The sequence below is a fragment of the Ictidomys tridecemlineatus genome, chromosome 3 (genome assembly GCF_052094955.1).
Source record: "Ictidomys tridecemlineatus isolate mIctTri1 chromosome 3, mIctTri1.hap1, whole genome shotgun sequence".
NCBI lineage: Eukaryota > Metazoa > Chordata > Mammalia > Rodentia > Sciuridae > Ictidomys > Ictidomys tridecemlineatus.
This window is the reverse complement of record NC_135479.1, coordinates 178,027,046-178,051,547: the sequence shown is the minus strand read 5'-3', so window position 1 is coordinate 178,051,547 and position 24,502 is coordinate 178,027,046. Positions and strand designations below refer to the sequence as shown.

General features: G+C 32.9%; 1 protein-coding gene across 2 annotated transcripts in view; it reads left to right on the top strand.

Annotated features, from left to right (window-relative positions):
* The window catches only part of Epha3 (EPH receptor A3), a 336,639-nt gene that overhangs the window by 303,820 nt on the left and 8,317 nt on the right, over window positions 1–24,502 (top strand). For both annotated transcript variants that reach the window (XM_021732341.3, XM_005334163.3), the window contains exons 14-15: window positions 9,662–9,811; window positions 11,603–11,796. In XM_021732341.3, coding sequence (XP_021588016.1) covers window positions 9,662–9,811; window positions 11,603–11,796 — 344 coding nt within the window. The remainder of the gene's footprint in view (window positions 1–9,661; window positions 9,812–11,602; window positions 11,797–24,502) is intronic.

Below are 24,502 nucleotides of genomic sequence, written 5' to 3'. Positions count from 1 at the left end.
TGACTTCAGCTAAGCTTCTGGAACATTCTGGCTTTTGGCCAAATGTCTCATTTAAACTGTCTAAATTCATTAAGTTTAGAAAACTAAATTGCAAGATCTTTCAAGAACAAGTTCACTGGGTGATTCCTACTCTAACTTCTGTTTTTTAACAAAGGAAACATAGTTTTGAAATCCAACCTAATCCTGGATTGCAATTTAGCAACTATATAATTCTTCTACCCAAAGAACCATTACAATTTTTGCTTACAGCCTTTATTCATCTCCTTTAATTCTTCTGTAAGAATTTATAGGATTTAAACCAGATACAATATAAAAGTAGATATGCTGTTAGTCCAAAGTTAGTCCATCTTTAGGAGGCCCAGATAGTTAACCCTGAAAATGTCAGCTTTCTTGATATTCATGTAGGTTTAATGTAAAAATATTAGGGGGAAAGAGCTAAGATTTATATGACATTCAAGTTGTTTAGCTGTTAAAAATGGATTAATATGGGCTGGGGATGTGGCTCAAGCAGTAGCATGCTCGCCTGGTATGTGTGCGGCCCAGGTTCGATCCTCAGCACCACATACAAACAAAGATGTTGTGTCCGCTGAAAACTAAAAAAATACATATTAAAAAATTCTCTCTCTCTCTCTCTCTCTCTCTCTCTCTCTCTCTTGTAAGAAATGGATTAATATTAGCATATAGTCTAATTTTATATTCCTGACTGGCCTTAGTTTATGAATAAAAAAAATAGTTGCATAAGAAGCTTAAGCAACCTGGCTAAAATTAAGTTGGAGTGGCAAGGGTGGTCCCAGAAATCAAGACTTCTGATTCCTAGTAATCTTAAGAATTCAAATGAAATAAATAACTAAATCTCCCCATTTGTCTCTATCCCACATTACTTAGTTACCCACACATGAATGTTGGGAGGAACCAGCTCTAGGTTTGGCCTTGCAAATATAGGCAGCAAACATTAATATTTTTCTTAGTGTTTTTAGGTATAGATGACAGTATAGTATATTTTGACATATAAATTTTGATTATGTTATGTTTGAATTGGAGGTCCCTCTGCAATTGAGGTTTTAGATACACTCCATATGCTGTGATTCTGGGATGACTCCAAGCCATTGGAAACTTTTCTCAAATACATAAATATCTGGGGAGCTTACATGTGGACGTAGAGAGCATTCAAGTAAATGTGTAATTTTAAAATCTGCTTTAATATGGAAAACATACACCTTAATCAATTATTTTATAGTAAAATATACTAAGTATTTGGTAGTGTTTTATCTACAAAAGTTTAAATTACCAACTAATTCCAAAGTTTAGATTCATCAAAAAATTTACAAGAAAACCAAATGATTTTACTGCACTAGAAAAGACATATGCCAAATAATGACATCATATTATCTTATTAAATCCAAATTTTTGCATGCCTCGTTGAAAGAGCTGTTTGCAGTAACTGAAAAGCATTTAGCTTTCTTTCTTTCTTTCTTTTTTTCTTTTTTTTTTTTTGATGTTTCATATATATACCAGAAAAGTAATTTCGGAACATAGAGACAAAAACAGAAACAACTAAGTGATATGAACTTGACTTTTTTGAGGTAGGTGGTGGGGGAGGAAGAGGAATTTGGAAGTTCAGAATCAGAAGCAGAATAGTAAATATGTTCCATCATGAGTTATTTGCAGAAAATTTGGTAGTCAGACTTCTGAATATTGAACTTATTGTAGTCTGTTAGTCTCAGACCTAAAAAAAAAAAAATGCTCAGTCTGAGTGCAGAGAGCTTTATTGTACAGTGTGCCTAATTTAAAATTTAAGGTATACAGCTTTTTCACCCATATTTCACAACCAAATAGGACCCTCAAGTACTCATCCAATATCTCTCTATGCCAATACTATTGATGCATTTGCAGCTACAGATAGTGTTTGTGCTTGCTGTAAACACTCATTATCTCAATAAAGTGATAGTCAATAATGGCTCTGACTATGAAATAGTTGCTTAAATTATAACATTAATTTAATCTTCACTAACAATATAAAATCCCCATTTCAAAAAGGAGGGGTCAATAAAAATCTGGGGAGAAAAGGAGGAGAGAATAAATGGAAGGAAAGTAAAAAGAGAAAAGAAAAAAATAATAATAAAGAGAAAAAACAGAAGGAATGCTTATGTTATCAAAATTAAGATGTTAGAAGATTAACCATGGCAAATTGAATTCTTGCTTGGCTTTTACTGAAGTTAAAGTACAGAAAGGGATAAAAATATCCCTAGAAATATGATGATGACAAATTATCATTTCACTTAGTTTATTTAAAAACACAGATAAATCCTGAACCTCATTTGGACTATTTCCTTTTGCTGATCAAGACTCATCCCATCCCATCTAAAATAGTACCTCTCAAATAAGGATGCTTTTCTTCCCCAGGAGATTTGATATTGTCTTTAGGCAGTTTTAGTTGCCACAACTGGAGATTAGAAATAAAATATAGATAAGAAAATCCAGGGTTGCAGTAAACATTTGGCAATGTTCATGAAGCCCCCAGTTTAGGAATAATCTGGTCTGAAAAGTTAACACTGATTCTCTAGAGAAGCTTTGTTCTCTAGGTACCTAATAAGTACAAAAAATGGGAGTGGGAAGGCAGCCATGACCCCAATATAAACCAGGGTTGGTGTGTCAGTATATGAATGTAAAAAGAAGATGTGAAATATATTTGTACAGTGGAATACTATTCTGCTATAAAAAGAATGAAGTTCTGTCATTAATGACAGCATGGAAGAACCTGGAGAACATTATGTGAGGTGAAATAAATCAAGCATACAAACACAAATACCACTCACATGTGGAATCTAAAAGAGCTGATTTCATAAACGTTGAGAGTAGAGTGGTGGTTACCAGAAGTTGGTGTGTGAGGAGATGGTGAGGGATTGGGAAAGCCTGATAAGTGGGTACTAAGTTACAGTTACATAGGAACAAAATGTTCTGGCATCCTATTTTACATTAGAGTGATTATATATAATAAAAATGAACAGCACATTTTTGTGGTGCCTTTCTTTATCCCTTTTGAATAACTTTAGCTTGAAGTCTACATTATTTGATATGAGGATGGAAACCCCTGCTTGCTTCCCCAGTCCATCTGAGTGGTATGGTTTTTCCCAACCTTTTACCTTCAGTCTGTAGATATCTTTTCCTATGAGATGAGTCTTGTGGAGGCAGCATATTGTCGGATCTTTTTTTTTCTTTTTTTTTTTAATCCAATTTTCTAGTCTATGTCTTCTGATTGGTGAATTTAGGCCATTGACATTCAGGGTTATTATAGAGACATGATTTGTCTTCCCAGCCATTTTTTGTCTATTTTTGGTATTTAACTTGACTTGGTTTCTCCTCTGATTAGTTTTTCCCTTTAATGTAATACCTTGCTCTACTGATTTTCATCGTTGTTTTTCATTTCCACTTTGTGAAATATTTTGCAGAGGATAGTCTGTAGTGCAGGCTTTTTAGTTTTAAATTCTTTTAACTTTTGTTTATCATGTAAGGTTTTTATTTCATCATCAAATCTAAAGCTTAATTTTGCTGTATATAAGATTCTTGGTTGATATCCATTTATTTTTCAGAGCTTGGTATATGTTGTCCATGCTTTCCTGGCTTTGATGGTCTGAGTTGAAAATCTGCTGAGATAGGAATTGGTCTCCCCCATATGTGATCTGATTCCTCTCTCTTGCAGCTTTTAAGATTCTATCCTTGTTTTTATGTTAGACATTTTTGTTATAATGTGCCTAGGTGTAAATCTGTTGTAATTTTGTATATTTGGTGTCCTGTAAGCCTCTTGTATTTGGTTTTCCAATTCGTTCTTCATGCTTGGGAAATTTTCTGATATTATCTCATTAAAAAGTTTATACATTCCTTTGGTTTCAAACTCTATGCCTTCCTCTATTCCAATAACTCTTAGATTTGGTCTTTTGATGCTTTCCCATAATTCTTGGATTTTCTATTCATGATTTCTTACTATCTTCACTGTGTGGTCAACTTTATTTTCCAGATTGTATACTTTGTTTTCATTACCTGACATTCTTTCTTCCAAGTGATCTAGTCTGTTGGTTATGCTTTCTATTAAGTTTTTTATTTGGCTTATTGTTTTCTTCATTGCAAGGATTTCTGACTGGATTTTGTTTTTCAGAGTCTCTATCTCTTTCTTAAAGTAATCTTTTGCTACCTGTATTTGCTCTCTTATTTTTTTTTTGTTGGAGTGATTAATTTTTGCCTATATTTGCTCATTTAGGTCATTCTTTAATTCACAGCTCATTTTAATTATGAATCTTCTGAACTCCTTCTCTAACATTTAATCAACTTCGTTGTCAATGGTTCTGTTATTATAATGTCCTGGTTTGTTTAGGGCACCTTCCTCCCTTGTTTTTATATGTTGTCCATGTGTCTTCCTTTCTTGCAGTGAGGATCTGAGATATTACAGTTTCTACCCTATATTCTTGTAGTACCCATGCAGATTGTCTGTAACTCACCTTGATGTTGGGCTTCCAGACCCTGCTGGCATCCCTCAATGTATGCTACTGTAACTAAAGGTGGTGGAGGTAATAGCCGAGATAACTCAAGATAATAGTGGAGGTGCCCCAAGATGGATGCAATATCTTACAGAGATGGGGCTGAAAGGGTGGGCCTTACACTGTCTTCAGGATGCCTTCTCGGAGATGCAACTGCTTATAGGCCCTGTCTATTGTTAAAAAGGTAGTGGCTACTGTGTGGGGAAGGATATGGTAATGTCTGCAGTGTCCCAAGATAGAAGTGGGTTAGGCTTGGGTTCCCAGGTTGTGGGGAGTAGCAAACTTAGACCTACCCTGGGCCTGGGTCCCATGTATGTTGGTGTGGCAGATCTGAGCCAGGCCTGAGCTCCCATGATGGTCTGCTGGTCAGAAGAGTCAGTCCTGTGCTGGAGCCTGAGCTCCAGCCAATGTCTGCAGGTGAGGGGATGGACCCGGGCCTACTGTGAGTCTGGATCCTATGCAGGTCAGTGTTTGCCACATTTTTAAAAAGCTAGAATAAAGGATTTAAAAGTTTTGACCATAAGCAACAATGAATATTGGAGGAGATAAAATGTTTAATCTGATTTAAACATTCCACAATGCATACATGTATTGAAGAATTGTATCATCCCAATAATATGTACTATTGTAATGATTTTATGTGAGTTAAAAATATATGATTTTTTTTACCTCATAAAAGTAGAGTAGAATGTTGGCTCCCAGATTCTGTGTGTGGGGGATAGGGAGATATTGCTAAAATTATGCATAATTACAGTTAGGAATAAATTTCCACAGATCCATTTACACACAAAGTGACTATACTAAATGACTATATACTGTATGTTCAAATAATTGCAAAAATATTTCACCACAAAAATGAGAACTACGTGAGGAAATACATTTGTCAATTAGCTGGATTTAATCATTCTACAATGTATGTATACTGCAGACAATCATGTTTGAAATGAAACAATGTTATCTATCAGTTTAAAAATAATTTAAATGCTAGAAAATAAAATATAAAAGATTTAAGCTTAAAAACCCATTTTTATATATCCCAATAACATTATTCTGCTGGGATTCTACAGATAAGACATCTAATTTAAAATATCATCTACATAGCATTAAATTAAGCAACAAACATCATGCTTAATACTGCTGACTAAAAACATAGCTGCTAATCTTTGAACTTAACTGTTACTTTGTTAGTCTACTTTAAATTTTTAATTAGAATAATTCTACAAGGGTATACAGTAGTATCCATGTGCACAGACTGAAATACTTTAAAAATTATTTTGGTGATTTTAGAGTTTTAAAGTAATAACTCTAATATTAATATTGATGCCATTGATGTAGAATGTATATTGTTTATGAAGGGAAATGAAAATCTTAAAAGCATATGCAGAGTGTAAATGCTGAGTTTGTATATATGTGGCAAAGATTCAAAGTTTTAGAGATACTAAAAATATGATGCTCAGTAAATCTTACTACTATTTTGAGCCATTAAAATGTTTTAATGCAAGAACATTTAAAAAATAAATTGTGTTGTGCTTTTGCTTACTATTTATATTGGCGTCTTCATATTTAATGTTTACATCTATTCTGAGATACTAGATTCAATTTGTTACCTGAACATGTACTAAACAATTTAAAATGTTGAGAATTATCAGAAATCCTTAGTAGAATCTACTGTCTATAAAATAATAAGTCAGTTTCCAACTTAAAGGAATTATATACTTCTTTACAATAAATAAGGTGTAAACAGAACAGGTAGAAAGTCACATTCTATTTTATCCTATGGGAATGCAAAAATGAAGGTGAAAGGCAAGATCTTTAAGCAGTGGAAGGATCAGACAAAAGAGAGTGATGGATTCTGCCGGAGAAATTCCCAAATCTTGCATCTGAGTTTATCCTTTACCAGGTATTTAAGTAGGAAGGTTTGTAGTAATACGAAGGCAGGCAGGGGAAATGTTTTCAAGAAGCCACCATGTACTCAGGAGAAAGGAGACTCAATCAAGATGAATGAGCATTTATTGAATGGCTACTCTGCACATTTGCCAAGATAACTCATTTAAATAGAGACCTCTCTTTCTTTGAAGTGAGTACAAGCTCATGTGAGTTATGCTAATTATTTGAGCCTTATAATATATTCAACTTTTCATAGACTTGGGATTTCAAATGAGAGTCTGGGAACTCTAATTTTACTTGTAACAATGGATATTATTACAAGATCTACTTCTACTAAAACATTTTACTAATGTTGAACATTATGAGTTTAAAACTACACTGTTGTTTAATTGAAGACTTCGTGATAACATGAATATTCACCTTCCATTAAACTCCATATTGATTTTACTGGTTTGAAATTTCTTCTATAGTTTGTTTTTTGAAGTTTAAATTACATATGTACACTGTTGGTTTATTTTGCTTTCATTTAAAGCTGTGGTGACTTGATGTTTATCATTGTGGAAAGTAAGGAAGTTTTTAAAAATTCTTTTTATTATGATTTTATTTTTTAGCAACAAAACCAGCATTACTAACTTTGAATATTGGTTTGTAGTTGACAATGACCTTTCCCTTAGATCCTCATTTAATAAACTTGTTAGACCACTAATAAATGTGTGTCAAACTATTGAAGGGACTGCAAAAGAGGAAAGAAGAGAGCATTTGTTGAGTATTCTATTAAGGAAAAGATATTTTATTCATTGTTTTACATATATTATAAATCCATTAAAAATGACAAAAATTCTTAAATAATAATTAATAACCCTTAGTCATTTTTATCCTTCTAATTTACCCAGGGATAGATAGCATCATTTACAGAATGCCTGGCTAGGGAAATGGTGAGGGTCTTAAATCTATGATTATCTTTGCATTCTCAGAGTTAAGAAATTGTTATATTAAAAAGTGAGAAGCTGTTATACTAACAAGTGTGTGGGTGTATGTGTGTGTATGTGTGTGCGCGCACACACACACACATGCATGCACACTGCAGACTACAACTGTTACAAAATGTGTGAGGAAAAGAAAAGAATTCAAAAGTGTAATGTTTTCATTAAAATAATTTACCACACATTTTCCCAAACGTATTTCCCATTTTGTGTTTTAAACGATCTTTAAATAAGATTTACACAGGTGAAAGCAAATCGCAACTGATTGGAAATCTTTCTGGAAATAGTTTGCTTATATCTATAACCACATGCTACACTAGAGAATGCACTATACTAAATCCCAGGCAAGTTCAGAGATTCAGGAGAGCAAAGATCTCCAGGAAGAGTTGGACATGGTGCCTCAGCAGAAACTCCTCCAATAGCCTTACATCTGTCTTCAGAACAACTTGGATTCTTTTCAAGCTTAAATATGGGTGTTGCTATCTACTTCCTAAAAAAAGGTCACTTTTCAGTATTTTGTTATTTTAATAAATCTTATTGAAGTATGCTCAATTCTTTCTGAAAAATAATGATTTAAGACTAAGAATGAAACAACTTTGGTGTGTTCCATTTTAATCCTGGTTGAAAAAAAATAAAAAAAAAACAGGTTCTTGGTCATGACTGACATTAGGTTACTGTTATTTTTTATTTTTATATTCTAATTCATATATTTTAATTGCAACAATGAACATTGGTGACAAATATCTGTCTTTTATTTCTAAATAGATAAGAATTTTCAGCCTGGAAAGAGATTTTCTGTTATTCTTTTTCTTTTTTTAACCTGCCATTCATATACTTTCAGTAGTTTGCTTCTAGTAAAAGGGAAGGAAGGGTCACTAAGAACATATCAGAGTATCTGTAACTGATTTTAAAATAGTGCGTTCCTTTTGTACCATGAATATAGCTTTGTTTGACTTCTGTTAATTCTCTGAGTTCTTTAAGGAATAGAAAGTATTTCCAATGGTTCCATTGGAATTCTGGTTAGATTTTGTTAAGTGCCACATCTGTAAGTCTGCTTTTGTCAAAATCAAGAGGAAATACTTGAAATTTTGAGACCTCCAAACCTAAATTTCATGTAAGCATCCGAAACAATTGCCACTACCTCATAGCTGCTCGGTGTAAGGTCCATGGACCACAAGAACCAGCATCACCTGGAACTTGTTAGAAATGCAGACAGTGGTTACACTAGAACTCCTAAACCAGAATTTCTATTTTAAGAAAAGTGTGTACTTAAAGCAGTGTCAAGTTTGAAAAGAAATGTGCTCTTTTTTGTATTTATTCACAGCAAGTAATTATCATGCCTCTTTGCCTGACATTTTTCAAACAAAAGGGTCAGCATATTATTTGTAATTGTCTCATTTGAAGTAACTAGCATAGTATTTCCTACATGGCTGACAATAGTAGATCCTTATTAAGTTTATATTGTAAATTGAGAGAAAATTCCTGGAATTTAGACCTTTATAGCTCCTACAATATATATAGGCAATATTATTTTCCTCCAGAAATAAGTCCTGAGATAGTGATCATTATATCTAGTAATAAAATATTTAATTTAAATTGTATAATAATTATGCATGCTCAAAGAGAGAGTGTGATATTTCATTACATGTATCCAATATGTAATGAGCAAATAAGTGTAACTGGAAAATCCATCTCCTCAAGCATTTATCATTTCTTTGTGTTAGTAACATTTAAAAGGACAGTTTTTAAATTTGTAGAGAGTAACATTTTAACTATATTTTTGAGTTTATTTAATGAATACCTATATTTATTTATGTAAAAAGACATTGTCTAAATTATATATAAATATTAATTCATTATTTTTTAACTAATATCACTTGATTAACATAAATATATTTTAAATCAACAAAGGTGGTATCACTTTAAGTTCTGAGGTGAAAAATCATAGTGTATTACTTTTACGTCAGCTTATTTGGTTGCAAATAACTAATTAACGTGCCATAGTTACAATAAAATGACAATGGTTAAGTGATTTTCTATTTTTTTTATGGTTTCAAAAATTTCCCAAATTGTTTGGAGGTAATTTTGCTGTAAGTGGTGTGCTCCTTTGAATATTAAAATAGAATATCAAAATATTTATCAGAAGCTGCTGTTCCATTTCAGAATAGAAATACCACAACACATTGTATTGGATTTGATTGTTTTGTGTATGTGTTCTATGTATTACCCATTTACATGCTTGTGATTTTATTCTCAAAGGGAGGGAAGATTCCAATCCGGTGGACATCACCAGAAGCAATAGCCTACCGCAAATTCACATCAGCCAGCGATGTATGGAGTTATGGGATAGTTCTCTGGGAGGTGATGTCTTATGGAGAAAGACCATACTGGGAGATGTCCAATCAGGATGTAAGTGTGTATTTGTAGTTTATGAGTTATGAGTTCAGATTAAAAGATCAAGCTGTGCAAGGAAGTGGAGCATAATGAGACCAGGTGGCTCCTAGTTTGTGACATTGAAATTGAATACTTAGAAGAAATGAAACTATTTCCAAGTCTTGCAAAGATATTAATTGAATTGCTTTTACAGCTTTATATATTTTCCTAAAGCAGGGGTTTAGGAATGAGACAGTGAAACATTTGTAACAAGAATGTAATAAAATAAGTGATAATAAGAAAACCCATATGTGTGTGTGTGTGTATATATATATATATATACACACATATATATATAAAATATATAATATATATAAATATATAATAAAATATTTATATATATTTATATTGTACATATTACAATATATATAAATAATTTATCTATAATATACATACATGGAGTATTTGAAATATTTTGCTACATTTTTGCATTAGTAAAATACATGCCTGTAATGCTTTCTTGATTGAATTAATACATCTATTCCAATATTTTGTCTACTTTTTTTATTTTGCAAATTCAAACCAAAACAACCAATTTTATACCATGTTGTATTAAATGTGCACATGAATTTAGTTATAGTAATTGAAGTTTCTGAATAGATAGAACAATTTTTAATTTTCTATTATTACTTTGGTATAATTTTTCTAAAGAAATTTTATTTTAATAGGTTATGTTTTGCTAATGCTTACTAAGAGCATGTTATTAATACATGGGATCAACATCTTTCCGGCCAGAAACTTTGAGCATGATTCCAAAGATACAAAAGAAGGCAAACTGAAATGCTTTTAGTAATTTCCTCCTTACCACTTGTAGAATTGTTTCTAATGTATTTTGATAAATAAATCTTTCTGTAGCTCCTCCAATAAACTTTTTTTATAATGATACTGGGATTAATGGCCTCAGTTTCCCACATCTCTTTTTTTCTTTTTTTTCTTTTTCTTTTTTTCTTTTTTTTTTATTGATTGTTCAAAACATTACAGAGCTCTTGATAAATCTAATTTCTCTCTATATCAGTGGATCCCAAAGTGTGGTCTCTGTAGCATCAACTTTTTAAAAATACCTTTATTTTATTTATTTTTATGTGGTGCTGAGAATTGAACCCAGTACCTCACATGTGCCAGGCAAGGGTTATATCATTGAGCCACAACTCCAGCTCTGTAGCAGCAACTTTAACATGGCATGAGAATTTGAATCTATATTTGTTTTTATACAAATTATCAGCCCTTACCACAGGTGATTAGAATCAGAAAGTCAAGAATTGAGGGAAGTGCAATAAAGTTTAAAAAACATTGCTTTGCATATTATAAAAATGCTAATGAAATAATAAATGCTTAATTGTGTTGCAAAGAAAATTTCAAAAAAGGAAGTTACTATGATTTGGTAGGTACCATTTGAACTGTAGTGTAGCTCAAATCTGTATATGAATTTTCTTTGCATGCATTCATATATTTCCATAGTGACCTATAAAATCAAGTAATTATTTCTGTATAACAACAAATTTCCCTTATCACTTGGCATTTGTTAATTTAATCTAAAAGGACTCTTTGCACACACTTTTCCTAAATTTACCTTCTTTCACTTGATCTTCCTTTAAGTGCTGTTTCCAGCCATGAAGAATTTATTATTTGCTTCATCAGTTATTATCCTTTTAGGCAATTTAAAATGATAACTTTTGAATCTAATTTTAAAATATTCTTATCAGTTTAAATGAAGAAATAGAATAAGTCCAACCTCTTAGATCCTTGGAAATTTTTCTTCTTACTCAGGTAATTAAAGCTGTGGACGAGGGCTATCGCCTGCCACCCCCCATGGACTGCCCAGCTGCGTTGTATCAGTTGATGCTGGACTGCTGGCAGAAAGACAGAAACAACAGACCCAAGTTTGAGCAGATTGTCAGCATCCTGGACAAGCTCATCCGGAATCCCGGCAGTCTGAAGATCATCACCAGTGCAGCAGCAAGGTGACACATTATATTTTGCATGCTGCACTCTGAAGTGCACGTTTGCTGTCTCCAAGGGGATGACCTCCCACCCCCACCCAACTGCATTCTTTGAAACTTGCATTTCTCAAGATGGAGAGTTATGCTTTCTTTTCTTGTTCTTTTGGAGGAATTCTCATGCTAGTTGATAATAATGATGAAAATCTGAGATGTCTTTAACATTCACAAGTATCTACATTCATGCTTGTTTTAGATTTTGGGAAATGGGAAAACCTCACACACAACATCTTTCCACTAACTCTCCATTTTTGGAAGAAAGAAAAAGGGAAGGAAGGAAAGGAGAAGGGAGGAAGGAAAAGTCAATTTCATTTTGTTATTTAAAATAAAGCTTCAAAAAAGATTAATAGCAATGTAGTTAAAATATCACACCAATCTTTAGAAAGCAATTCCCCCCTACTTTGAACAAATATTTCTTTAATGCATATGAAGTGCCAATTATGGTGCTAGATACTGTTAAGGATAAAACTAAGAGTGAAATAATTCCCGTATATCCCAGGACAGCCGCCCAATGTAAATATGATGCAATCCTGAATATGATGCAATCCTGAATGTGTCAGGTCCATTAAATTATGTGGGTATTTCTTCCAGTCAAGAATTGCATGAGTTTCCTTACTAGTTTTTATGTAATGATAAACTACAGTGCATCTACAAAGGACAATGGAAGAAATGGTGAAGAGGAGAGGAATTTTGTGAGGTTTCATATCAGGTGAAAGTAATTAAAAAGACCAAGGCTATTTGAACTGTTTACCAATGTAGATCTGACTATGCACATAAGATACAAACAGTTTTAATGATGGTGTGTACATTTGAGGGCTTTTATTTTTTTTGTTCTGATTTATTATATATACATATAATTAATATTTTTAAAACATTCCTCTTGTCAACTAGTGAGCTAAGCATGTCAGATCTATTTGTGACTTCTAGCTGTGATTATACACTAAATGATTTGAGGACTAGTGATTCAAAATATCTTGATGTAATCAATGGAATTTTCTCAGTCCAATGGCTTGCACAGTATTTTACAATTCTATGGATCTTTACATAACCAGTTACTCCTCTACTAGTCTCAATTGTGCTATTTCCATTAATGCTATACTACTCTATTGTTTTCATTGCTACAAAGTTTGGTAACAAAAGCTGACATTTAAATTATGGGAAAGTCCTTGATTTTTACTTTAAGTTGTCTGTTTAAAGATTAAAGTATGTGTGTGTGTGTTCGTGTGTGTGTATATGTGTTTGTGTGAGAGAGAGAATATGTAGAGACATGAAAGTTCAATTAACTATGCTTTATACAATATTTTAAAATTAATATTATATTGCAATATTTTAGAAAATCAAAATTACACCCTCAAATCTGTAATGAACAAAACATCAACATATTAAATGGAAAAAGAACTGAAAGAAGCCAAGAAACATTGGAATATGAAGCAAAAGAAAAAATTAGCTCCCCCACCTGCATGCTTGTGTGTGTTATTTTCTATCTATATTAATATTATTGACAAAGAATAATTGTGTATATTTAAGGCACTCAATGTGTTTAACATTTTTTTTTGTACCAGGGATTGAAGCCAGTGGTGCTTAACCATGGAGTCACATCCCCAGTCCATAAATATATATATATATTTTACTTTTTTATTTTGAGATAGAATCTCACTAATTTGTTTAGGGCCTCACTAAATTGCTGAGGCTAGCTTTGAATTTACAGTACATTTGCCTCTGACTCTGGAGCTGCTGGTGTGATAGGCTCAATGAAATTCTGATATACATACATCTACATTATAAAATAATTAACACAATCAACTACAATATCTGTAACTTCACAGTTATCTTTTATTTATTTAAATGAAATTTTTTGTGGTTCCAAGAAATAAACCGAGAACATTGCATATATTAGGCAATCATTTTACTATTAAGCTAAGTCTGGAGCCTTTTATTTTTTTTTTTTACTTTATTTCAAAACAAGGTCTCACAAAGTTGCCCAGGCTATCCTTGAACTTGTGATCCTTGTGCCTCAGCCTCCTGAGTAACTAGAATTACAGGCATGTGCCACCATGCCCAATAGCATTTTCTTCTTTTTAAAGACTGAATTTGAGATATTGATCACATTTTTACATTTTTAATCCATTTATCTGTTGTTGATATTTAGGATATTTCATCTCTTGACTTGTAAAAATGGCTTAAGGAATATGAGAGTGCAAATATATCTTCAATGTAAATTTTATTTCCTTTGGATACATAGCCAAAACTGAAATTGCTGCAGCATTGTAGTTTTGACTTGCATTTCCCTGATGATTAGTCAAGTTGAGCATCTATTCATCTATCTTGTTTCCATTTGTAGGTCTTGCTTGGGAAAATAGCTATTCAAGTCTTTCATCTATTTTTTTAAGTACCAGAGATTGAACCCAGGGGCAATTTACCCTGAGCTACATCCCCAGCCCATTTTATATTTAATTATTTTTAGACAGAGTCTTTCTAATTTGCTTGCGGACACTCTTAGTTGCTGAGGCTGGCTTTGAACTTGTGATCCCCATGAGCCTCTGGGATTACAGGTGTGTGCCACAGTACCCAGATCTTTTGTCTATTTTTTAATCATGTTATTTGTGGGGTCTTGTTTGTTTTTTGTTTTATTTCTGTTATTTCATTTATGAATTTCTTATAAGTTATGGATACTAACCCATTATTGGACATATGATTTGTAAATATTTCTTCTCCATTCTATGAATATCCTTTCCATTCTTTGAAAAGAAAATTATTTTCTTTGCTATGAAGAAGGTTTTTAATTTGATATACTTCTTATTTTTATTTTTGTTTTTATTGCTTGCGCTTTGGGGGCCATGTCCAAAAAAAAAAAAAATGCCAAGATTAATGTCATGAAGCTTTCTCCTATGTTTTCTTCTAAAAGTTTTATGGTTCAGGTCTTAAGGTCAAGTCTTTAATTCATTTTGAATTGATAATAGTGAGCATACACTACCCAGTTTTTCCATTATATTTGAATAAAATGAATAAGAGGAATCTGGAAAAACTGTTATTATCAGTATGTGAGAATATTAGTTTGTTGAAAGTAACATTTAATGGCTTCTAAAATTGAAGTTAGTGATAAATCTTTAAATACAACTTCCCATAACTTATTCCATAAGGATGAATCTCTGTTCTAAACTTCACAGGGAGAGACAGTGCAGATTCTTTTGGAATCCACCTGACAGTTTAACAGCTAACAGGATAGCAAACCTGTCCTTGCTGGGGCCATATGGTCCTCATTTTACACCTTGAAGCCATTTCTTTTGATCTTTACTTACTAGTAATCATAGCAAAGAAAACATTTTTTTAACTTTCTCATATCATAAAAAAGACATTTTAAAAATGCCCATAGGATCTTATTATCAATATAAAGCTGATTTATGTAATATGATATAGGGATATTCAACATCATTTTTAGAGATATAGTCTTAATATTAGATCATAGTATAATAGAATATTTCCCAGCATCCAAGTTTTCATATACTTTTTTAACTGAGTTTCTCTCTCCTCTCTCTCTTTACACACACACACACACACACACACACACATACACACAATGATGGAAGATTACATTTTATACAAAATTTTTTCCTAATATGTATTCATTAATACCTGAAAAAAATCATATGTTTTGTCAAAATACATTTAATTTTAAGGAATGTAAAAACATTTTTTTGTATACAAAGTGCCATTCATATTAATTCACTAAACATAAAAGTTTGGTGAATGTTATGCTTCTATATTGCCATTAATACACAAAACTTGGTAGATCAAATCATTACAGTTATTATGAAAAATATCACATTGCCTGCCATGCAAGCATTTCAAGAAATGCTTTTCCTTCAGAAAATTTGCTTTCTCACTTTTAACAATAATTATTTCATTAATTTTCATAACTGATTAAATTCATCCCTCCCTTATTCATCCATTTAATTTTTCAGTGAGCCCTTGAAATATATTTAACTGAAAGAGTAGAAAGCAATCAGATGAGGACTTCTAACAGCATAATAAGAACGAATTGGAATCTGTGCTTACCCATTTTGTCCTCTCTTCTAATTAATTGTAAGATGGAGTATCCCTCTAATTGTCAGAGGCAAATCCATCTATTTTTCCCTTTTTTTTTTCTGTGTGTCCCCACCTCTCTCCTGCATATGTCAAGGTTATTTCTTTCTATATAATCTTTGATATCAAAACATGTCATGATTATATTATTTCTCACATATTCTTGGTGATAAGAAGCATTTGGGGAAATTAGTTAGCTGTACGCCTATCCCATGGTACTGACTTGGAGTCTATAGGAAAGGAAAAGAGAACTTGGACATTTGAATAAAACTCCAGGTGATTCTCATCAGAAATATTGAGGAGGTCCGGCTGGTTAGTGTCATCTCTGCTGGCCACGTATCTCTGCAGACTATACACATACTTCTCTATCATTCTTTACAGTTAAACTTCTTTTAAATAATGGTCTCTCAGACATCTCTAAGTCCCTCTCATTTATCATTCCATCTTCTCTTGCTAGCCTGATATTTCCACTGATTTTCTCATTAGTTGAATACACCAAAAACTACTCATTTGCCCAATCAGGAACTGGAACATTTCTTGGGCCCCTTTCTTGCCTCACACACTTTGATCTGGGAGTTCACTGGAAAGGTTTGGTCCATCTCTGTCCTTCCCAGTGGAAACCCTCTTCTAAACTTATTTGCTCTTCTGACCTAGACCATGAAGGACCTTCCTGACTTGCCTCCTGCTTCCAATTTTGCTCTGCTCCAAACATCTTTTCACATAACTTTCAGAATTTTCTTACTAAAACATATCTGTGATAATTTTAGTCACCCATTTATAATCAATTTTAAATTCTCATTATACTTAGAAAAAATCTAGACTACTTTTTATGGTTTAAAAGGTCCTGATTCATTAGTAGCATTTATTTTATTTAAATATTCACTTACTCATGTGTTTCAAAAAATACTTATAGTATGCCAACCTGCTATGTGCTTAAACCCTGTGTAGACTCTGGAGAACAAGGAAGAAAACAAATATGGTCCCTGTTGTTCTGGAATTTACACTATAGAAGATGTACAATAAACAATAGACAATTTTAGATTATGGGAGGAAATAAATAGATGGCTGTTATAGACAACAAAGGGGTCATTTGGGAGTGAACCATCTGAGAAAGCAATATATGAACTTAAATCTGAAGGATGGTAATGAGCTAGGTGTTTAGAAACACCACCTATCCCACCACCCGCCAAAAGTACTCTTGGAAAAAGATAAATAAGCTACAAATGGCTTGGGGTGAAAAAATGTTGGAAGGTTCTAGGAGGTGGCAGAGAATAATAAGACTGCAGAGCAGAAGAGAAAGGAAGGTCATAAACCTAAGGAGGCAAACAGAAGCCAGAGAAATTGTGGCTAAGTAGGCTATCATGAAGACTGGAGGATTTTCTTTTTTCAAGTACATGAGGAATCAATTAAGGCATTTGAAGAAGAGAAGTAGATGATTGTTTGATTTATACAACTGCCTGTGGGTTGAGGGGCAAGGTGTGAGAGGAGGGAGCTATTTTAACTTTCCCCTCACTCTACTTGTATGCAGAGTGCTCTAGCTGCAGTGATCATATCTAGTTCCCCCAGAAACCCAAGCATTCTGGAAGACAGCAGCAGCACATGTTCCCCTCATCTCAGATACTCCTGGGTGTCTGTCTTTTTCATGAAGCAGCTTCTGCATTAAATGTTTATTGAGTCATTCTGTAGCAACACAACTGAGAGTTTAATGCCATTATTACAAAGTACCATAAACTTGTTCTTTATCATTATCTGAATTCTGACATCTCTCTCTTTCTCTCCCTCTGCCTCTCTTTTTCTCTGTCTTCTTTTAAACTGTACACTCCCCCAAGAAATTTTAAGTCCTATGTGGTCGGATGTCATACTTCTCTTGTATCACCAGTGCTGGGTTGATAGGGAGAAAGATGAAAGTCATTCTTTCAATTTAGAACATTATTTCTGCAGCGATAAAAACAGTGGCCACAGACACATGTTTAGCAGCTCCAGATCTCAGCCCAATAATGTGGTTTTCATAAAAATATAACCAATTTTACTCTTCTACTATTATTTAATTTCTAATAAAGTCCTCATATCCCATGGTTTATCAGGAAACTTTAACTTAGAAATAGTGGAACATGGTGCTTCAGATAAGTTGACACTGAGCTATCCTTCATCCCAACATTCAAGACTATAATTTTCATCTCTTTCTTGCCACTTCTGTGTTGCCCTGGAGTCCAAGAATCTTACTGAAGCCTCTAAATGCTTCAGTCACTTAATCCATAAGTCACTAATTCAAATGTCTACTAGAGCCAAGAATTTAATTGAGAGCATTGAATGCTGCTGTTGTGTATAACTGGGTGTGGTGGGAGCAAATGGAGATTTTTCTTTCTTGTAAGAGGGCTGTGGAGTGATTCTGTGCCAGTGGATAGCAATCCTAAAAGAAAAAACAAAAATGAAACATCCATTTGTGTCTGAGAACATTGTATTGACTACCACCTATAGATAAAGAAACCTACCCCCTCCCTAATTTAGAGCTTTGGAAGACAATATCAATTACAATTAAGAAGCATCTGAAATACTAGGTAGAAAGAAACAACAGAGACTTAGAGTGAGATTTAAGCCTTTACAGAAAACTACAGTTCATGGAATTTTTAAAAACAAGGTAGAATGAACTGTGTTATGAAAAGATGAGAAAAGGTAAGAAAAAGAACATTGAGAAAAGGTTCTTCAATGAAGCAATGAAAAGGGTTCTTTTTGGAGAACTATTTTGATTCCTTTAGAGTGATATACATGAAGTTTTAAAAGATCTATTTGTAACTAGATGATGAAAAAAAACAATAGTACTTTTGAGAAATTGTGGAAAAAAGACAATTAATCATAATACACTTGTATAAAACAGCAAATATACCACTACCATGACCCCACCCTTTTGGGAATCAGAGAAATCTTTCTTAAAGTTTTTTATATAGTTTTTTTAAGTGTCTTGTGAATATACCTGATGGTGACATTCACTGCAGTGTGTGTGTGTGTGTGTGTGTGTGTGTGTGTGTGTGTGTGTATGAATATTAGATCTTGATATAGAAGGCTCTTCTACAAGACCTTTCTGGTTCATAAGTGTATGACTGGGTGAGATGTGCCTTCCTCTAAACCTTGGAATGTTACCCATCTGATATGGGGGGAAAATAAAGAAAAAAAAATACTGCTATACAAAATAATACAAAAGGACAAGTACTGTTTGTCCCACCCACATCAGGTATCTAGAGAAGTCAAATTCACAGAAACAAAGAGTAGAATGAGTTGATCTGGAGTCAGGGGCATGGGTTGCAGGGAGAGAGACTGAGGAATTATTTGTAAAGGGCACATAGTTTCAGTTTTAGAAGATAAATAAGACTTCAGAGATATATGGGAGTGATGTTTGAGGAACAATACAAATAAACCAAATAGTGCTGCACTGTTCAATTAAGAAAGGTTAACATGAAGAAAGATATGTCATATATACTTTAAAAATGAAAACACTACTTTAAAAATAAAACATAAATATTCTGTAGACCCAATTATACATTTATAATTTAATTAAAATGATTTTAATGAATTGTTCCAATGCATTTGTTGCTAACTTTAAATTTTTAATTAATTTGTAGCAAAAATAAACAATACTCATAATTTTCTGTGTTAATGGCAATAAATAAATGTTAGGAAAATGATTCTGATCTCTAAGAGTACACAATATAATTCTTTTTTTAGAATAACAACTGTTTGACAAATAATTAATCCTTCAAGATAAATCTAATGACCAAAAAACAATCTGCCTTTATTTCTCAAAACAATAACTTTGACCTCAGATTCTGAAACTGACAGGGTGACTTTACTCTCTGAGCAAATATAATACAGAAAATTTTTAAGGGAAGCAGATATACCAAATACCCAGGTGATTCATTTTTTATTAAAATTTAAAGTCAAAATAACCAACATTACTACAGGGATGTATTAAAGCAAATATAACTACTAAGATTTTTGTCCTTAAGAGATAAAGATAATTAAGATAAATATAATGGCTCTATTTCTCTTTAATGTGTTCTTTATATATTAGTTACCTGCTTGAAACTCTATCTACACACACACACACACACACACACACACACACCTATATATTCAAAATTATTTTTAGTTAATAATGACAAATTAAATTTATTTAATCTTATCTGTATTTTTTACATTAAGAGATTAAACAAAGATCAAGGTCAGCATCAACCCACATTAAACTAAATTGATACATGTAAGAGATTTCTCCTGAAATACAGTGAGAAGATAATTGGAAATTTAAAAAAAAAATTATAAACTGTACTAAAAATATTTTCAGACAATATTAAAGTAGATGCCATTCATATTTTAGATTTAAGAAATTACTCTTTGACTTATATTCACTGAAACTATTCAGAACAAAAATAACAATTATGGTGCTAAACCATGCATCTCAAACATATTTATACCTCTTCATATTTAGACTTCATAGGTATATACTTATTCATTCAAGAAATGAGTGTTAATCATTATTTTGATACCAGAAAATAAAATCATTTGTAGGCCAAAAGTTATAAAAGGATAACTTATAATTCAATCCACAATTCTAAGGCAGAATCGAAATAAGGTCCTTATCAGAAGATTTTCTTGGGATTGGCAGTTGTTAATTGACATTTGTTTCTACTATGTAATGGTGATTGGTGTGCAACCTTTTATAGCTAAAATAGGGATTGATGGAAAGAAAATGTATGTGTACCTCCTTAATGCAGCAGTATGAAAGCCCATAAAAGAATAATTCACAAACCCAAACACAAGGAGGGAGAGAGAAAGGGAGGAAAGTTATTTTTTTGCTTCCCTTGAGCAAACATGTAATTTCCATGATTTCTTTTTAATGACTGCGGTCTGCGGCCAGTAGGCACTGATTTATGAAAAGCTGTAAAAGATCAGGTGGAACTCTGTAGGACATCGTTTACAGCTGCACGGATTGAAACCTATCTAATTTGTCTAGTAAAAGTGTGAGCTCACGGTGCACATCACCCGGCCTATAAATTTCCCCTTCAGACCTAACGTCTGGGGCTGGGTCTAAAAAAATCACAAGGCTCGCAGCTGCTCAAAAGCCCAGATTCCCTTGGTGCGCATGAAGAGACATCACAGGCTCTTCACAGTGAGAGACAAATTCCTATCCATTGATAAACTCTCCAGATGTCCTCTCAGAGGAGGAAAGGAACCAATTTTTATTCGAAATCCCCAGAGAAATCCTGGAAGTGGAAAAATGATACTTTGCGGGGCTGGTTATTCTGAGGTCACTGGCATTAACTTAGGTCATTTTTTTTGTCTTGGTTGTACTTTGATCCAAGTCATAAACAGAAAAACTCAGTTGGGGTCACTCTAATCCCTAATCCGCACGTCCTGTTCTATTTCAATTTGTTTATACTAATTTTATCCAAACTCTTGTTGAGCCTGGCTGAAGTGTTGAGTTTAAAAATACAGACCATTTTGAGTTAAGAAGAAAACATTATGCATTTTGTTATTAGGCACACTTCATAAATATTCTGAATAAATGTCCTGGGGTTTGATTCTTTGTACCCACAAACCCATAAATAAAAAAGTATTACTATTCTTGGGACTAAGAGTAGACATTTGGTTCTGTTAATACAGCTACTGTTGACATAGAAACTGTGATGAGTGTGTGTGTGTGTGTGTGTGTGTGTGTGCGCGCGCGCGCGCGCGCGCGCGCGAGTGCGTGCGTGCAAGTGTGCCTGCTCGCCTGTGGATTTTAGTATCCTATTGTTTCATTTCTTGACATCACTTCATTATTCTTGTAAAATTTTCTAACACTTTATTTAATACTATTTCTATCAACTTCAATTACTGTTTCAATGACTTATCTAAAGAGCTTGATATTATATCTACTGTTTGCTAGTGACAAAAGCTTTTTCACTTATGGTAGCTATCCTAAAACAATCAGAGAATAGTTTGTAAGTTTTGGAACTTGGATTGAATATTTATATTTGTAATTCTTGAAGTGTTTCAGAAAATAACAAAAGATAAAAAACGTTTAACTACAAAAAATGAATTTACTTTGACTCTTTTATAGATGAATAATTTAGAAAATCATAGAAAATTACTCATAAATATTTCAGAAAGGAATAATTTTTTAAATGTCATATTTTATAGTTTCTTGGGCAGCACTAAAGAAAAGGAGATTAATACTCTTTAAAATATTCCTGATTTTTATCTGCTTTTTAGATAACCTCTTAAAGTTAGTTAAAACTAAATCACATCACGTAAATATAAATTATTGACTCTATAGTTAAATTTTTAAATTTATAATTTAAATACAATATAGAAGAAACTCAGTTGTCAAGATTAGTATAAAGAGAGAGAAGATAGAAAAATCCTTGACTTTCAAATCTCCTTCAGTTTACAAATGATCAGGATAGGGGAAGAAATAGCTATTGATCTTTATTTTTCACAGAATATGGAAATAGCAACAGAACCAAAATGCAATTTTACCATTTTTTCCCTTAAACTCCACATTAAAATCTGACCATTTTAATATAATAATTTTAATGCATCCCCATAAATACCTAGATGTGCAGTCAATTTACAAGTTCTCATGTGCTCTGGACAATAGCATGCAGATTTAGAGCATGATCTAAAAATCATAATGTACCTTCCCAATTATAAAGTAGAGATTAGGCTGTGATGCATCTAGTTGAAATGCTAATAATATTTTATTACAATAATGGACACTGAAATGCCAGAAAGCAGGATAGCACATCCATTTACAAACACTAGCTATGGAATCATTGTGAGCTTATAAAAGTTATTGATTTTTCTAATGAGGGCCCTAACAATGCCAATTTGACAGGGTTGTTGCACTATGTGTACATATTATGTGATAAACTTCTAGTTACTCAAAGTGGTAATTAACAAGGTCACTGCATTCCTAGTATTTGACATACAGTGGCATTTACTACATAATGTACTTTTAAAAAGTTTAGAAATATAAACCATTTAATTGAGTTTGTTACCTTAAGTTGGAATAATGAACAGCTAACAGAGCATGCTCAGTATAAGGCAGCATCACTGTAAGTATGGCCTACATGTGCTCCTTTAATCTACAATTGTGGAAAACCTGTATTATTTCCAACATCACCATTTTACAGTTGAGAAAACTAAAGATAAAAAGCCTTCAGAATCACACAGGTGTCATGCCCAGGATTCATCTCAGGCCTTAGGGTTCCAGTATCTATTCAATGAACTACAATACTTCATGGCATGTAAAAGTCAAAGAGGCCACATCATGGAATCATAGAAAGCTCAAGAGGAGACAGGGTACATGCAATATAAACAATGTTTCACCTGAATGGCACAGCATAGTGGTTAAAAGTATGGGCTCTGCTATAAAATAACATATGTGTAAATCCTGATTCTGCCTCTTTTGCCTGAAGAAACCTATATTATAATTTTTATTTTCTGCTTCCACATCTAACATAAGGTGGCTAGAATTATTGTCTAACTAATATTGAAGAGGATAAGGTCCTTCACATCTGTAATGTGCTTAGCTTAGTACTGAGCACATTAAAAAGGACTGGGGATGTGGCTCAGTGATTCAGTGTCCCTGGGTTCAATCCCCAGTACAAAAAAAAAGAGGGTGGGGAGAGATGGGGGGGGCTCTTAATAGCTACTTTGTGTTCACATTCTCTTCCTTAAGAGAAAAAAAAATACACAAAGTGTGAGGTCAATAAATTGTCTACTCAATAACTGTCCTGAGTCTTATAAGTTAAAGGACAATTAAAAAGGTCACAGAAAGCGGAAAAAAAAAATACCCGAAGGGAGTTCACTAGCAGGCTGCTTTTCCTGGCTTTTCAGGGTTACAGATAGTCTTCTCCATTTCCTTTATGTCATTTCTGCTTTTTTGATGCAACAGATCTCACAAGTGTTCATGGGTCTTGTGATCAGACCTGTCATTACATAGAACAACTCTAGAAGTCTCTCTTCTTAATGCTGATTTTATTACACAATATAAATCATAATCACAATTTATATCTATTTATATATCTCTGCATATATATCTAGATATAAATATATACACACATATACATATATACCATACATCATATCATATAATATTCATTTTGTGTTGTCAACTATGTATTTCATTTATTATTGCTTATCTACTGCTTTTCTACTTTTTTTGCAATTTATCCATTATTGACATTTGTAACATTATTTATATCTGTACTGAATTTATGTTCCACTCTAGTGTAGCTTAGATTGTTCAAACACTGTTTTTAAACAGCAACCTGTACGAGGTCCACAGTAAACATTCAGAGGACAGGATTTAATATTGAAACAACTCAACCTATCAGTAAGACTGAAAGCAAAGAATTTCTTGTCTTGTGTATGCTCTAACTGTATCCTAAATTATACCCTTTTGTTAATGATTAAACAAACTGAATTATTAAAAAATGAATGGGTATATTTATGCCTTTCACTGGCAAAGCTTCAGTGATTTCAAAAGCAGTCATGAGTCCAGAGGGGAGCACTTAGACAGGATGATTACACAGTCTTCTCCCAGGCT